The sequence below is a fragment of the Pantherophis guttatus genome, chromosome 4, assembly GCF_059756535.1.
Source record: "Pantherophis guttatus breed Tessera chromosome 4, ASM5975653v1, whole genome shotgun sequence".
Lineage (NCBI taxonomy): Eukaryota > Metazoa > Chordata > Lepidosauria > Squamata > Colubridae > Pantherophis > Pantherophis guttatus.
The window spans coordinates 69,818,738-69,833,441 of NC_142066.1; the positions used below are offsets into that span (position 1 = coordinate 69,818,738).

The window sequence follows — 14,704 nt, forward strand, 5'->3', positions numbered from 1 at the left end:
TTTTTTCAGTGCTGTTGTAACATTGAACAGTCACTAAACGAAGTGTTGCAAGTCGAGGACTATCTGTACATGGGTCACTTGCTTTAGTGTTATCAAAAAAGGAGCTTTGTAAGTGCTTGACAAGTAAGACATAAGAATTCTTTGGAGGGAGGTAGAATTTGGAAGTAGAGAATTGGAGTATACCAGAAATCATTCAGAACTTTAAGATAAATTTCAATTTGCTAAAAAATAATGTTGAATACAAGAAACCCTGAAAAACTGCCTCCTCCTCTTCCTTCATATCTCTAGACATTGTTGGAATTTGCCTTCCAGCCTCTGCTTCAATAGATTTCTAGTGGAAAAAAAATACATGTCCTTATCTGTCCATTAAAGGATGGAGAAAAAGTAATGGTGACAATTTTTTTTTCTCCTGCCAATTTTTTTCCCTCCTACCTTGCAGCAGGGTTCAGAGAATACTGAAGTGATTCATTGTCAGCCTCTGTGGTTCAGTGATAGGACCTGATTTCATAATTTATTTATATTTATCTTTTAATCATCCATCTCTTTCAGATTTGCTAAAAAAATTAAGTCCAACTTCCATTTTTATATCACAATTACTTTAATAGGGAAGGCCTTTCTAAGATATGAAAGATGAAGACAAATAATAAAAACTGAACTCATTTTTTTTGAAATCTGATCATATATGGGACTTACTGTATATCAGAGAAGCAATTGGCATTGTATGTATTTGTTTTATTTATTTTGCAATTTGGAGTTTAACTCTGAACTCTGAGTAATTTACAATTAAAAAGAGTTGAATAATGTACTAATTAAAGCTAAAATCCATATAAACATAAACAATTTCTGAAATAGATTTTTACCTATTACTTTTCCTAGAAAGAGTGACTTCAGTGAGCTGAACTGAAGGCTTGATGATCCTGGTATAGTGTAGCTTACTGGGGGATAAAGGTCCAGCTAGAGAAACATGAAAACAAAGATGTCAAACTTTGAAGATTGCAGGCTAATAAAGTCACTGAAGTAGATTTTCCTTGATGATACGCACTGCTCTGCTTTCAGATGTTCTTGTTTTATCCCTGATTTTACCACAGTTGGCATACTTAGGGAATCAAGATCAGATCATCTTTCCTTTGAAAAGGTCATTCCTAAATATGGTACTCATTCAATCCCACTCCACCTCAAATTCACTTGGTCATATAAAATCACAAAAATCAGGAGGCTAGTGGCACCTTTTCTGCCTAATACATTTTATTAAAAGGCTTTCATAAGCTGTCCCCACATACTAACACAGCTGTCCTGCTATAAGATGCACAATAGTTTATATTATCCATTAAGTGAGAAACTGAAATGAGAGTCATTTATTTAATCTCTCATTCCTGGTAGATTTCAAAAGAAATTTATTCAGATTTGACACAGATCCAAAGAGCAAATTTAATACCAAATTTTGATAAGATTGAAATGAGAATAAGAGAAAAAGAGAGAGCAGTCTAAGTTTAAAATTCAGTTTCAGTTTTTTGTTTTCAACAAATTTGATTTGTTGAATTTGGATTTCTTTATTACAAAATAAAAAATACCCCATTTTGGGATAATTTGACATTTCTATTATTTGAGACATAGAAATACATAAACTCCATTGAATTCAGATTTAAAAGTTGTTTAAATATTTTTGACTTTAACATAACTTGAAATTAGGGAGTAAGAGGAGCTAGAAACAGGGATGTAGAGAAAAGAATATAAATTTCACAGCCCAATAAATTTTGGTATACTATTATAAATGCAGTCTTCCGATGTTTAAACTGCCCTTTAGTTTGCTTATATGTTCTATATAAAAGTATTCAGATATTCCTGGCCAAGTGATGAAATTGACTAACAGCTCAAACAAAGAAGAAAATTGGATACAAATTATTACCTTGGCTAGAAAATTTTAAAATACAATGTTAAAAATTCAGTGCATTTGGGAACTGTGTTCTTATCCTTTGACAGAGATATACTATTAACAGTTTAATAACGCAATCTGTTTTTTAAAGAAATGGTCAAGATAATAAAATAACATTTTTATACAGACTATTAGAGTTGGTTTATTATAGTGTACTGGAGTGGTACTGCAAGCAAATTTGTCCATTGGGTTTACAGGAATATCACTGTGAATTTTATTATTTGCCACTATTTCAGGAATGTGGGTAATTTCCATGAAACACAGCCAGTACTAATGTGTATACAGACAATTAATATGCATATCATAGATCTCACAAGCTCAACAGTTCAAAAAAAAAAAAAATCTGTCTCCGTATGAAATGGCTGTCAGACTCAGCATTTCTGGGAAAATGCATTCGGAAAGTGATTGATTGGCCTGGAAATATAGAAGTTATTGTTTTGCTGGCAGGAATCTTTTTAGAAGCTATGATATGGTGCCATCTTGTGGCTCTCAAGGAGTAAATCAATGGAAGGGAAAGATTTGCACAGCTTTCATTCTTGGTATAGTTTTTCTAATAAACCTTAAGGGCAGAACTAACAATTAAAAAATACTATATGGATGTGTTACTTGCAGAGACATGTAATTTAAAATTCATCATTAATAATTTTATTGTACACCATTCAGAATCTTTTGAGTGATATAAAATGATTAATAAACAAATAAATGTAATTATAGTTTGAGATTTTAAAAGGTGTTGCATTTAATGACTGTTTTAAAAAGAGAAACATGATCTAAGAAAAATATTTATGGACATAATGAATATATATTTAGAAATTCTTTTGGCAAAAATGTCTAAATATATGCTATTACTATAAAAAGTAATAAATTTCGTACCACTTGAAATTCAGTACTATGGTAGTGCCATGCACATTATGATTCTGTATCACAGTCATATGATTGTAGGAAAGGTGAGATTTAAATCTAATGAATAATTGTGTAGTAAATGTAATATTTTTTTTAAATAAAATTTGACAAGGGGCACAATTAGAATAATGACATTTAGCTTTCAGAAAACATGAAACAGGCTAGGAAGGAAAGGGGCTAGTCATAAAATAAAGCAAAATGAAACAATTGCTCTGAAGTTCTACATAAATTTCATTGTCAAATATTAAGGCTTTTTAAAAAATAATGGTACATAATGATAAAAATCAAAATTTTAAACAGACTTCTGCAAGGCCTGTAGAATAAATAAACCACATCTTTTATCTTCCTTCTTTGATATTCAATTGTACTATGATGCAATTATAAACATAAGACAAATTCTTTCTTGCATGAAAAAAATGATAGGAAATTAGTAATAATAATCCATTATCAATATTCTTTATCCTCTATTTTAAAGATGGAATAAATGTTTCATATATAATTGATTCATAGATTGCTTGAGGTTTATCCACATTTTGTCTCCATTTAGCTTGTAAATTTGCAAGTTAAATTTTCCTAGGATATTTAAAATTTAGCAGTGATATTATTATTCAGCTTAATTCCTTATAAAGTCATTGCTATGTATTTACCTGGAGAACTATGTCTTTTCCTACCCGTGTGATATTCACACTGTGTGGCTGTCCATTTGACACATTCCTGTGATCTACATTGATGTTGTATGGTTCTTTAGCACCTCCAAGTTTGTATCGAATCTGTAAGTTTCCTACAGAACGAAGTAATAAATAATTGAGTAATTTTTATTTCGTTCTTAGATTAGTCCATTAAAAATCCTACTTTTAAGTTTTTATACCCTTCATCATTATAGAATATTATGTAAAGTTAACCTAAAGCATGACGAACTCTTGGTGATTGAATCCATGCAGGGTTTTTTTTGGCTGCTTTATAGAAGTGGTAATCCCACATGCCACTTGTATGGTCTAAAATTTCTAGAAGGTTGTCTTGCCTCTGATTATCAGGCCCAATCCTACTTAGCTTCTGAAATCAAGCAAGATTGGCATTGTACTGTCACTTGCTGATTATTATAATGAGTTGAAATCCAAGAGATATTTTACATTCCACAGAGACAACTATGTCATTCAGCAGTAAACAAAGAGTAACTATCAGGGGTGGGCTGCTGGGGGTTCGCATGGGTTCGGGCAATCCTCTAGCTAGGATTCTTCCCAGTTTGGCAAACCCCCAAATCCCCTGCCTGACTGGTTCCTCCAACCCCTCCCTGCCCCTCCCAGGAGTCTCCATGTAGCCCATTTTGGATGCCAGGGCTCGCACGGAGGCTCTGGAAGGGCAAAAAACAGGCCTCCTGGAAGTTCCAGAAGGCTGGAAATGTGCCGTTTCTGGCCTCCGGAGGGCTGGGGGTGGCCATTTTTGCCCTCCCAGAGGCTCCAGATAAGCCTCCAGAGCCTGGGGAGGGCGAAAAACTCCTCCCCGCCATGGTGCAGGAAGCCGACTAGGCCATGCCCACCATGGCCACGCCCACCCAGCAATGGGGCAGTGAACCCGTTGCTGAGATTTTTGAAGCCCACCCCTGGTAACTATGGGTCTCTCCTGAGTGCTTGTGTCTTATATATAAAACATGTTCTCAAATATCAGTTTTAAGTACCATCAATTTTTTGTAGTATGCTGGAAAGGTAAAATATGCAGAAAAAAAGGACAAATTACTTACCAGCCGGATTCACTAACACTGCCATGTAGTCTTGAGAATAAGAACTGATGTACAGGAGGATACAAGGAGCTTTGCTAGTGCTGAAGCTAAAACTGATTTCTTCTTTATTGAGATTGAGGTCTGATACAAAGTTCTCTGATTCTTTGGAGCTCAAGAGAGTTCTGCTTCCTGAATCCTTCACATTATTTCCTACAGATGAAAAATTATACCGGAGCCACATTCCTTCTTCAAAAAAGGCTCCAACATCTGGCAGAAGAAGAAACACACAATATTAAGTAAAATGACATATTCTGATAAGCATATGACAGGTGCTGCTTTTAAAAACATGGGCAAATGTGATTCACAGCTTCATACATTATATTGCAATATATTGGTATATTTCTCTTTTCTTTCCTCTCATCATAAACCATTTTACTTGCAAATTACATCCTGGTGTAATATCTTGGTGAGTAAACAGACATTTTAAAAAATCCCCATTTTGTTAAAATAAATTAGCATCTCCACATTTTATGAGGCTGGGGTTATAATGATTACACTTCCTGAATGGCTTTCAATTTGTATGTTTTTAAATTTATCTACAATAGATGCATAATGCAAATATATAAAGTTAGCTGTGGCTTCTAGTCTTCATTTGCTATGTTTCAGAAAGATTGAAAAGAGTAAAAATATGAAGGTAAATGCTAAGTAAAGATAATGTAAAATGAGCAGTATACACATTTTAAGGACACTTCTTCAGAATTCTAGTATGTTTTATGCTTTGCCATTATCCTATTTCAGGGAAAAAACTGCATTAGAGTATCTCTGATGAGGTCTGATAAAACAACCAGAGCTCTCTATGGGTGAATTTATAGCTATCTTTCTACAGCAGAAACAATAAAATTTATTTAAACTATTCAAGAAATTTTCTTTCTTTCTTTCTTTCTTTCTTTCTTTCTTTCTTTCTTTCTTTCTTTCTTTCTCTCTCTTTCTCTCTCTCTCTCTTTCTTTCCTTTCCTTTCCTCTCTCTCCCTCCCTCCCTCCCTCCCTCCCTCCCTCCCTCCCTCCCTTCTTTCTTTCTTTCTTTCTTTCTTTCTTTCTTTCTTTCTTTCTTTCTTTCTTTCTTTCTTTTAGTCTCTCCCCCCAGTTTGGCTACTTTATTAAAAATTAAAGTCTAAGAAACATAAAAGTACTATCAAACATGAGCCAAACCCAATCCCACTTTATGTTTCAATGGTATTTTGAGATAGATAGATAGATAGATAGATAGATAGATAGATAGATAGAAGGAGGGAGGGAGGGAGGGAGGGAGAGAGAGATATATAAGTGGCAAAAAAGAGATTTGGGTGGTCAGTCTGGCACCTGATCTCAGTGAAAAAATCTTGATCACTTATTCTAGACCTTTGGAGAGTATAAGAATGTGAAAAAAGTTATTTTGTATAGATGGAGAATAAAACTCTGACAAAGATTCAGTGAATGCTCCTATGATTTGCAGGCCTGAGTTACAGAATTGTGGTCTAGGTTTCTGGATTCAAGACTCAAAAAACAACAAAATGCAGGAAAAAACGAACAAAAATATGATAGGAGAAATACCGTATTTTTTGGAGTACAAGACGCTTCGGAGTATATAACGCACATTAGTTTTTGGGGAGGAAAACAAGAAAATAAAATCTGCCTCTGCCTCCCAGCATCCATTGGTATTCATCTGGCTAGCATCCTCGCAGCAAACACCAAATAGCCTGGTCAGCTTCAGCACATTATCGCAGCCTGATTCAGCATGAGCAGCTAATTGGCGGTTGGATCGGCCTCCTGGAATACCACCAATAAGCTGTTCCAAACTGCGGGGATCGCCACAGCCCATCACCAGCTCCGCGCATTGCATTTTTAGCCTCTGTGTGTCACATTTTTGGCCTCCATGTATTGCGTTTTCGGCCTCTGCATGCTCCGTTTTAGACCCGTTCCAGGATGCGGGGATTGCCACAGCACATTGCCAGCAATTGCTGCCCCTGCGCATCACATTTTTGGCCTCTGCGCATTGTGTTTTCGGCCTCCGCAAGCCCCGTTTTTGGCCTCCGCACATCGCATTTTTGGCTGGTTCCAGGCAGAGGCAATCATTACCACCGCTGCTGCCAATGTGGACGGAGCCGAAAAACGTGATGTGTGGAGGCTGAAAACGGATGCACAAAGGCTGCGATCAGTGGTGATGTGCTGTGGCGATCCTGCAGCCTGGAATGGGTCTAAAATGGAGTATGTGGAGGCCAAAAATGTGACGCATGGAGGCTGAAATCAGCTGAAGGGTAGGGGCCGGCAGGTGGCCGGGGCTTTGGTAACATTTGGTGTATAAGACTCACTGCAATTTTCACTCACTTTTAGGGGGGGGGGAAGTGTGTCTTATACTCCGAAAAGTACGGTAATTTGCAAACAGATCTTGTAATTCTACCAAGTCCAACCAGTGCTGAATTCAAGAGCACCACTCTAATACACAAAAGATGCAGAAGACATAATTGAAATAATCATGGACATCCTTCTCTCCTTTCTGGAACTTATTGCTTAAAGAAAATACAGGTAGTCCTCAACTTATAACCACAACAGAGCCCAAAAGTTCTGTTGCTAAGTGAGATAGTTGTTAAATGAGTTTTGCCCCATTGTATGATCTTTCATGCCATAGTTGTTAAGTGAATCACTGCAGTTGTTAAGTTTGTAACACGGTTGTTAACTGAATCTGGTTTCTCCATTGACTTTGTTTGTCAGGTCACAAAAGGTGATCACATGATCACAAGACATTGCAACAGTCATAAATATGAGTCAGTTGCCAAGCATCTGAATTTTGATGATGTGACCTTGGAGATATTACAACAGTCAGAAGTGTGAAAAATAGTCACTAAACAAACTGTTGTAAATTGAAGATTACCTGCAGATTACCTACTACTCTCTTGGATTTTGCTGTATGTTTATGTTTGTGTGTGTGAGTGTGTGTGTGTGTGTGTGTGTGTGTGTGTGTGTGTGTGAGAGAGAGAGAGAGAGAGAGAGAGAGAGAGAGACAGACAGACAGACAGACAGACAGACAGACAGACAGACAGACAGAAAGCATAAGAGCAGGGGTGGGGAGACGGGGAAAAAACCCTGATTTGTGAAGTTTTTGATGAATTTGATTTGCTGCCAATATATCTTTGTTTCCTTTTAGTTACATTGTTTAGTTGCATTCTTAACTAAATACATTGAATGTTCCATTTTCAACAAATTCAGTAAGGCTTAATTGTTCTCATTATATTCATATTCATCAATTAAAGAATTCTTCTGAATCAAATTATATGGACGGGGTTAAGGAAATAATCCAGTTGAAATAAAATGTTATTTATTTCATTTGGAATTAAACGTTTATTTTTCTGTTTGGGGTCCAAAAACTGCAAAAATATCCATCCATCCATCCATCCATCCATCCATCCATCCATCCATCCATCCATCATCTATCTATCCTGTTTCCATGAAAATATGACCAACTGGAAAATAAGCCCTAGCATTATTTTTCAGAATGCTCGTAATATAAGCCCTACCCCCAAAATAAGCCCCAGTTAAGATCGTCAGCAGACTGAAGCGTTTAATACTGTATTTTCCCCAAAATAAGACCTAAGTGGAAAATAAGCCTGTATGGGCCAAGCAGGGTTGGGGAGGGAATCCAGGAGTCTCAGGGCAGGAGGTGGGTGGGAGGGAAGAAAGAAAGCTCCAACCTGTGTGTGTGTGTGTGTGTGAAAGAGAGAGGGAGGGAGGGAGAGGGAGGGAGGGAGAGAGAGGGGAAGAGAGAAAGAGATCTGATCCAACCTCGGAAAGCTATCCAGGGCTGGTGGCTATGTTCTCTCTCTTTCTCTCTCCCTCTCCCTCTCCCTCTCCCTCTCCCTCTCCCTCTCTCACTCACACTCACTCACTCACTCACTCACATGCGCGCGCACACACACACACACACACACACACACACACACACACGGGTGAAATGCTCCCAGTTCGGACCAGATTGCCTGATCCGGTAGCAATGGAGGCGGGTGGTTCCGAGAACTGGAAGCAAAAATCCCTGCCCCCCCCCCATGCCCACCTATGCCGCACAATCATCAGAGGCTTTTTTTTTATTTTTAAAAGCATTTTTTCTACAACCTCTTCGGTTGAAAAAAAGGTTTTAAAGGTTAAAAAAAAGGCTCTGATGATCTTGCGGCTCTTTGGCTGAAGAGGTTGTAGAAAAAATGTTTTTAAAAGAAAAAAAGCCTCTGCCGATCAAGCAACTCAGCTGGGATTGTCAGAGGCTTTTAAAAGAAAAAAAAGCCTCTGCCGATCACGCAACTCAACTAGGATCATCAGAGGCTTTTAAAAGCATTTTTTACATCCTCTTCGGCCAAAGAGGTTGTAGAAAAAATGGTTTTAAAAGTAAAAAAAAAAGAAAAAAGGTTGGCCACACCCACCCAGTCACATTCCCCCCACCAAGCCACGCCCACAGAACCAGTAGTAACAAATTTTACATTTCACCACTGCACACACACAAATACAAACAGAGGTCCCTCACCCCCGACACCCCTCCAAGGCAGCCACATCCCTTCACTAACCTGTTTTCCAGCTCCGTTCTCCACTGCGTGTGCAGGGCAAGAAAAGTAGTCTGTGGGACTATGGTAAAAAAAATTGTTCAGTCCTTCCAACTTCACAAGATCTCTTTTTTTCATGAGAAGTTGGAAGGTCTGAATGTTTTTTTATCATAGTTCCACGGACTATGCTAGTCCCCAGGACTTTTCTTGCCCTGCATACACAGCGGAGAATGGAGCCAGAAAGCAGGTTAGTGTTTGTGTTTGTTTGATTTTGTGTGTGTGTGTGGTGTGTAAAAGTAATAACAAAGGAATGGCTGATTGAAATGGTAGTCAGATTTCAGATTTCAACCATGCTAGATGAGCAGACCCTGAGACCTTCGCTTGCGGATGGCCACTGTGTGACCCCTGTGAAGCTACCCCTGCGAAGCCACCCCTGAGCAGCATCAGGGCTGTGAAGGCCATTGGAGAAGCCCCGCATGGCACCTGCCTGCTTCTGCTTTTATTTGCTAGGACGTGTGTGTGTGTCTGTGTGTGTGTGTGTGTGTGTGTGTGTGTGTGTGTGCGTGTGCCGGATGAGATCAGCAAGCAGGCAAACAGGTGCCTTGTGCTGGTGCTTGTTCGGCCTCTGCCTCAGCACAGGGTGACTTTCGCCCTTCTCTTTCTGGGCACGGGGCTTCTATTTGTTGGGCTGCTACCCAAAGCAGGCAGCTCCAGAGCCAGCTGCTTGCTTTTACCGTCTTTTTCCTCATGGGAGGCTCGTGGGAGGCTTGCAGGGTGGCAACAGCAGCAGGTGGAGATAGAGGCATGGAGCGGTAGGCGATCCAAACACCAGCACCGATGGACACTTGCTGGACACTTGCTTAAATGGACGCTTGTTCCGATGATCCAGGCAGCTTGGATTGCCTCTCTCCCGCCCCCTTCCCCCAGTGTCTCTGTCTTCCATTGCTGCCAGAGGTACTGCGCAAGCCTCCAGCAAGCCTTCCATGAGCCAGGCAGATGGAATCGCCAACTCGCCTCCCTGGCCCTGTGCATTTTTGCACAAGGCTTTCCCGCCCTTCTCCAGCTGCTTCCCCTTGGCTAACACGGTGGAGAAGTTGTTCTGCCATGAACAGGCGGAGACAGGTAGTGAGGGGCATGCCCGAATGATGCTCCTGCATCGAAAAACCTTTCCTTCCCCTTTCTCTGTATAAAGATCGGGGCCTTTTCACTTTGTCCTAGGCTGAAGGACATTACCTTCATGGGCAGCTGCAGTGTAAGCCCCGCGGGCTGGAAAGTAAGTTGGGCTGTCTTGGGGGGGGGATGGTCTTGGGGATGGTGAGGCTCAGGTGCCTTTTGGACCTGGCTCTCAAACAGCCCTCCCTGGGGATCCTTCCTGAAGACCATGAGGGGCTCCAGAGTTTCCATGCACCTCCATCGGCCCGAGCGGCTTGCCCCAATGGAGCTAGAGCCTGGTGGAGACACTCCTAGTTTGCAGATGTCCCGGGGCTGCATGCTCGCACCTTGCCGTACCGCAGCAGACTCAGCCCCAGCATGGTGCTCTCACTGTGGGAGCAGCTGAGCCTGGGTCACTGCATGGTCTGGGCAAGTGGTGATGGCAGGCAAGCAAGGAGCAGGGGTCTCACAACCCCTGAATTCAGAGCAATTTACCAAAAATGAGGCATTTGATGGAAGGTAAGCTGGCGAGGAGTGGGAGCAGCTGGGTCTGGGCAAGTGGTGATGGCAGGCAAGCAGCAGAAGCACCTGGGTCCAGGCTGTGTGGTCCAGGTGAGTGGTGACAGCAGGCAAGTGGGCAAGGATTGGGAGCGGGCGAGGAACCAGAGAGCAGCCAGAGAGCAGTTGGACTGCGGGTGTGACTCTAGGCGAGCGAGGCAAGATAAGGAGTGGTTGAGAGGGGATGTTCGGGGGAGGGGGGCAGCCAATGGTAAAATCAGCCAGTTCCTTAAACTGCACAAAAAATTAACAACTGGTTTACCCGAACCCATGAGAACTTGCTGAATCCCACCTCTGCTGTTCCCCCACTGGGGCACCAGGCCAACTGACAATGTCAGGTATGAATGGATAGGAGGATTGGGGCTAATCTATCATTGAGAGGGAGATGTTCCAGAGGGCAGGAGCAACAGCAGAAAAAGACCCCAGCAACTGGAATAATTGGGCTGATAAGACCTGCAGCATCCCACCTCTGCCAGCATGAGTGGGACGAATCAATCCCAGTTCCTCAAGTAACATGGACTCATGCCATGAAGGGCTTTAAAGGTGATCACCAACATCTTGAATTTCACTCAGAAGCATACCGTCAAGCAATGCAGTTTGCAGAGCAGTGATGTTACAGGAACCCATTCTTGCCCCCCCCCTAAACTTCCTGCATCTGAATCAGTGGTGGAATTCAAAATATTTTACTACTGGTTCTGTGGTCGTGTCTTGGTGCACGTGGCATGTGTTGGTGGGCGTGGTTTGATGGGAGTGGCAGAGGAAGGATACTGTAAAATCTCCATTCCCACCTCACTCCAGGGGAAGGATACTGCAAAATCTCCATTTCCTCCTGATCAGCTGGGACTTGGGAGGCAGAGAATAGATGGGGGTGGGGCCAGTCAGAGGTGGTATTTACCAGTTATGCGAACTACTCAAAATTTCCGCTACCAGTTCTCTAGAACTGCTTAGAACCTGCTGAATACCATCTCTGCTCTAAATGCTTTTCAAGGGTAGCCCTATGTAGAGCACATTACAATAGTCCAACCGTGGGATGACTAGGGACTGAACAACTGAGCGTAGGGAATCATGCTCCAGGAAAGGCAGCAACTGGCGCACAACATGAATGTGCAAAGGCTCTTCTAGCTGCGCCTGCCACCTGCTCCTTGAGCAGTACTCGCCAGTCCAGAAGAACCCATGTTGCAAACTGGATCTCTTTGAGGAAGTGCCACCCCATCCAGAATCAAAGATAATTGCAAAGATATTGCTTTACTGTTTAGTTGCAGTAGTCAGTTTCAACTATTAAATAAATAGCTTTTTTTTTACATATTTAAAAATTTTAAATATCTTTAATTTGTATTTTTGAAGATTGAATACAAATAAATAATTTTAAGATAGTGGCAGCAGAGGAGGCGGTTTCAGATCACAGGGAGACAAGTTACTAAATTAAGAAGGAAAGCAGATGGAGAGGGGGAAAAAAGAAGAAAATAAGAAGTTGAGGGAGAGGAAGAAAACATCAGCAAAGCACCAGTAAAGCAGCAGTGCAGCAAGTGATCTACCTGCCTTAGAGGCTGCTTGCCGAATCATTAACGTAGCCCTGCAGCTGAACCCAACAACTCCTAGAACCATTGACTCAGGGCCATCTGCCTAGCCCAGCCCGACTCAGCATCCCACTCATCAACTCCAGCTATCCAGAGACTCAGCCCAGCAGCTTGAGACTGAGACAGCTGGAGGCTATAGGAGAACAAAAGCCCAGGAGCCCAGCTAAGCAGCCCAACACAGAAAAAGAGGTAGATGAAGCCAACGAACTAGCAGCTGAGAAAAGAGGTGGATGGAGCCAGCACAGCAAACTTGTGGGTTAAAGTGGACTGCAGAGCATGGAAGACTGGAGACTGGGTGCAGTGTGGCTGAGAGCTAGCAGTTGGAGGCAGTGCATCTAGAGGCAGCATGGCAGACCAGCAACATGGTGAACCATCATGGCAGGAAGTAGGCAACCAGGGGTAGCGAGGGTGACATTGTGAAGGACTAGCATGTCTGGTAGAAGTGGACCATCACAGCAGGAGGCAGGTAATCAGTGGCAGCGAGGTTGGTGGCGGAGGCCCAAAGGCAACAGAACACCACAGCCAGAGACACGCTGAGGACCCCTGAAGTCCATCAATCCCAAACACCCAGGCAGGTAAGAGCAAGAAGGTAAGAAGACCCTAGGACCCCGGCAATGGCAGGCAATAAGGAGGAGTGGAAAGGCAGGGAAGAAAGGGTCAAACATGGAGCACAAGAAGGTAGGGAGGAAACGGAGGATAGGAATGATTTTTTTAAATCAAGGCAGGAATTTGAGGGCTAAGAGAAAAGCATCTCCTAAAAAGTAGCCTGAGATTTCAACACACCTTGTGGGGAAAAAGCAGCCCTTCCCTTGTTAAGCAGCCCCATCCCAGTAGCAAAGCAAACATAGTCATGGAAACAGAAATTGACATTATTGTGATTTGTAAAATATGTTCCATGCATATACTTATACTCATGGAAAACTGAAACTATACATGTACCAAAAGTAAACTAGTTGAATTACTGGAAGAAAAAATAAACCATCTAGAGGAAACTTTAACTACTCTGAAACTACAAAATGAGAAACTACAAACTGAGCAAGAAGGCTATATCCAAATTGAACTTAATAAGCAACAAACAACTTCTAAAAGAAATAACCCTGTATTATGAACCTTTACAGGAAGACAGATGGAAATATGTAACTCATAGAAAAAAAAACCCCACAACCAAAAACAATGCCCCCTGCTGCTGTCTAATCTGGTCCACTCCAGTGCAGTCCCACTGGAGTTGAACAATCAATTTCATAGCAACCCACTGGAAGACAGCATGCAGACACTGAGAAAAGAGACAACATCAAATGCACCTAGAAAAGATTAAGTGCTCCTATGAGAGGAAATAAAGTACCCCAAACTTCCCTAGGAAAAAAAAAGGTGAGTGTTGGTGATAGGAGATTCAACACTCAGAACAGAACCAGCAGTCTATAGACTGAATATTCAATATAGGGAAGTATGTTGTTTTACTGGAATAAAAATCAAAGATGTAGCTGAAAGCCTTACTAAAATAATCAAGCCCACAGATTTCTCCTCCATGTAAGGATGAACGACACGGTATGACAATGAACCTAAAAACAATATCAAGAGATTACGAACATCTAGTCAAGGAAGTTAAGAAGTTAGGAACACAAGGGCTTTTTTCATCTGTACAGTACTTCCAATAATAGGTCAACATCTAATGAAAGAACAAAAGATTTTAGAAATGAATCATTGGTTCAAGGATTGGTGCTGCCAAGAGAACTTTGGATTCCTAGATCATGATCTGCACTACCTCCCTGAAGGGCTTCTGGCAAGGGATGGGCTGTACCTCACAAGAACCAGGAAGAATGCTTTCGGAAAATGACTGGCTCAACTTATCAGGAAAGCTTTAAATTCAAAATGAGGGTGAGGGTAATCAATCTTTAAGGATCACTAGGACAATCTTTAGGATCTTTGGGACTTAATTCCAACAGAACCCCAAACACAGCCAACCAAACAACAAGGTAGAGAGAGATGGGAAAGATGGAAAACCCAGTTACAAAGTAGAAGATATAGAAAACATACCCAAAATCATCCATAAAGGAATCAAATGCCTAATGCTCAAAGTTAGGAAACCAACAGGATGAACTTGAAATATTAGTATGTGAGGGCAAGTGAGATATAGTTGCCATTACTGAAACTTGGTGTGATGTAACTCATGAATGGAATGTACTCATGGAAGGATACAAACTATTCAAAAGAAACAGACCTAAAGAAAGAGAAGATGGAGTTGCATTAAATGTAAAAGATCATTATCTATCTACAGAAATGCACAAAATCAAGGATGAAAACC

General features: G+C 41.2%; 1 protein-coding gene across 3 annotated transcripts in view; it reads right to left on the bottom strand.

The window, feature by feature from the left end:
* CNTNAP2 (contactin associated protein 2) overlaps positions 1-14,704 on the bottom strand; it is a 1,550,102-nt gene that overhangs the window by 69,098 nt on the left and 1,466,300 nt on the right. For all 3 annotated transcript variants that reach the window (XM_060691806.2, XM_034416464.3, XM_087892376.1), the window contains exons 19-21: positions 4,575-4,820; positions 3,484-3,617; positions 861-954 (exon numbers count right to left, since the gene is read on the bottom strand). In XM_060691806.2, the coding sequence (XP_060547789.1) occupies positions 861-954; positions 3,484-3,617; positions 4,575-4,820 (474 nt within the window). The remainder of the gene's footprint in view (positions 1-860; positions 955-3,483; positions 3,618-4,574; positions 4,821-14,704) is intronic.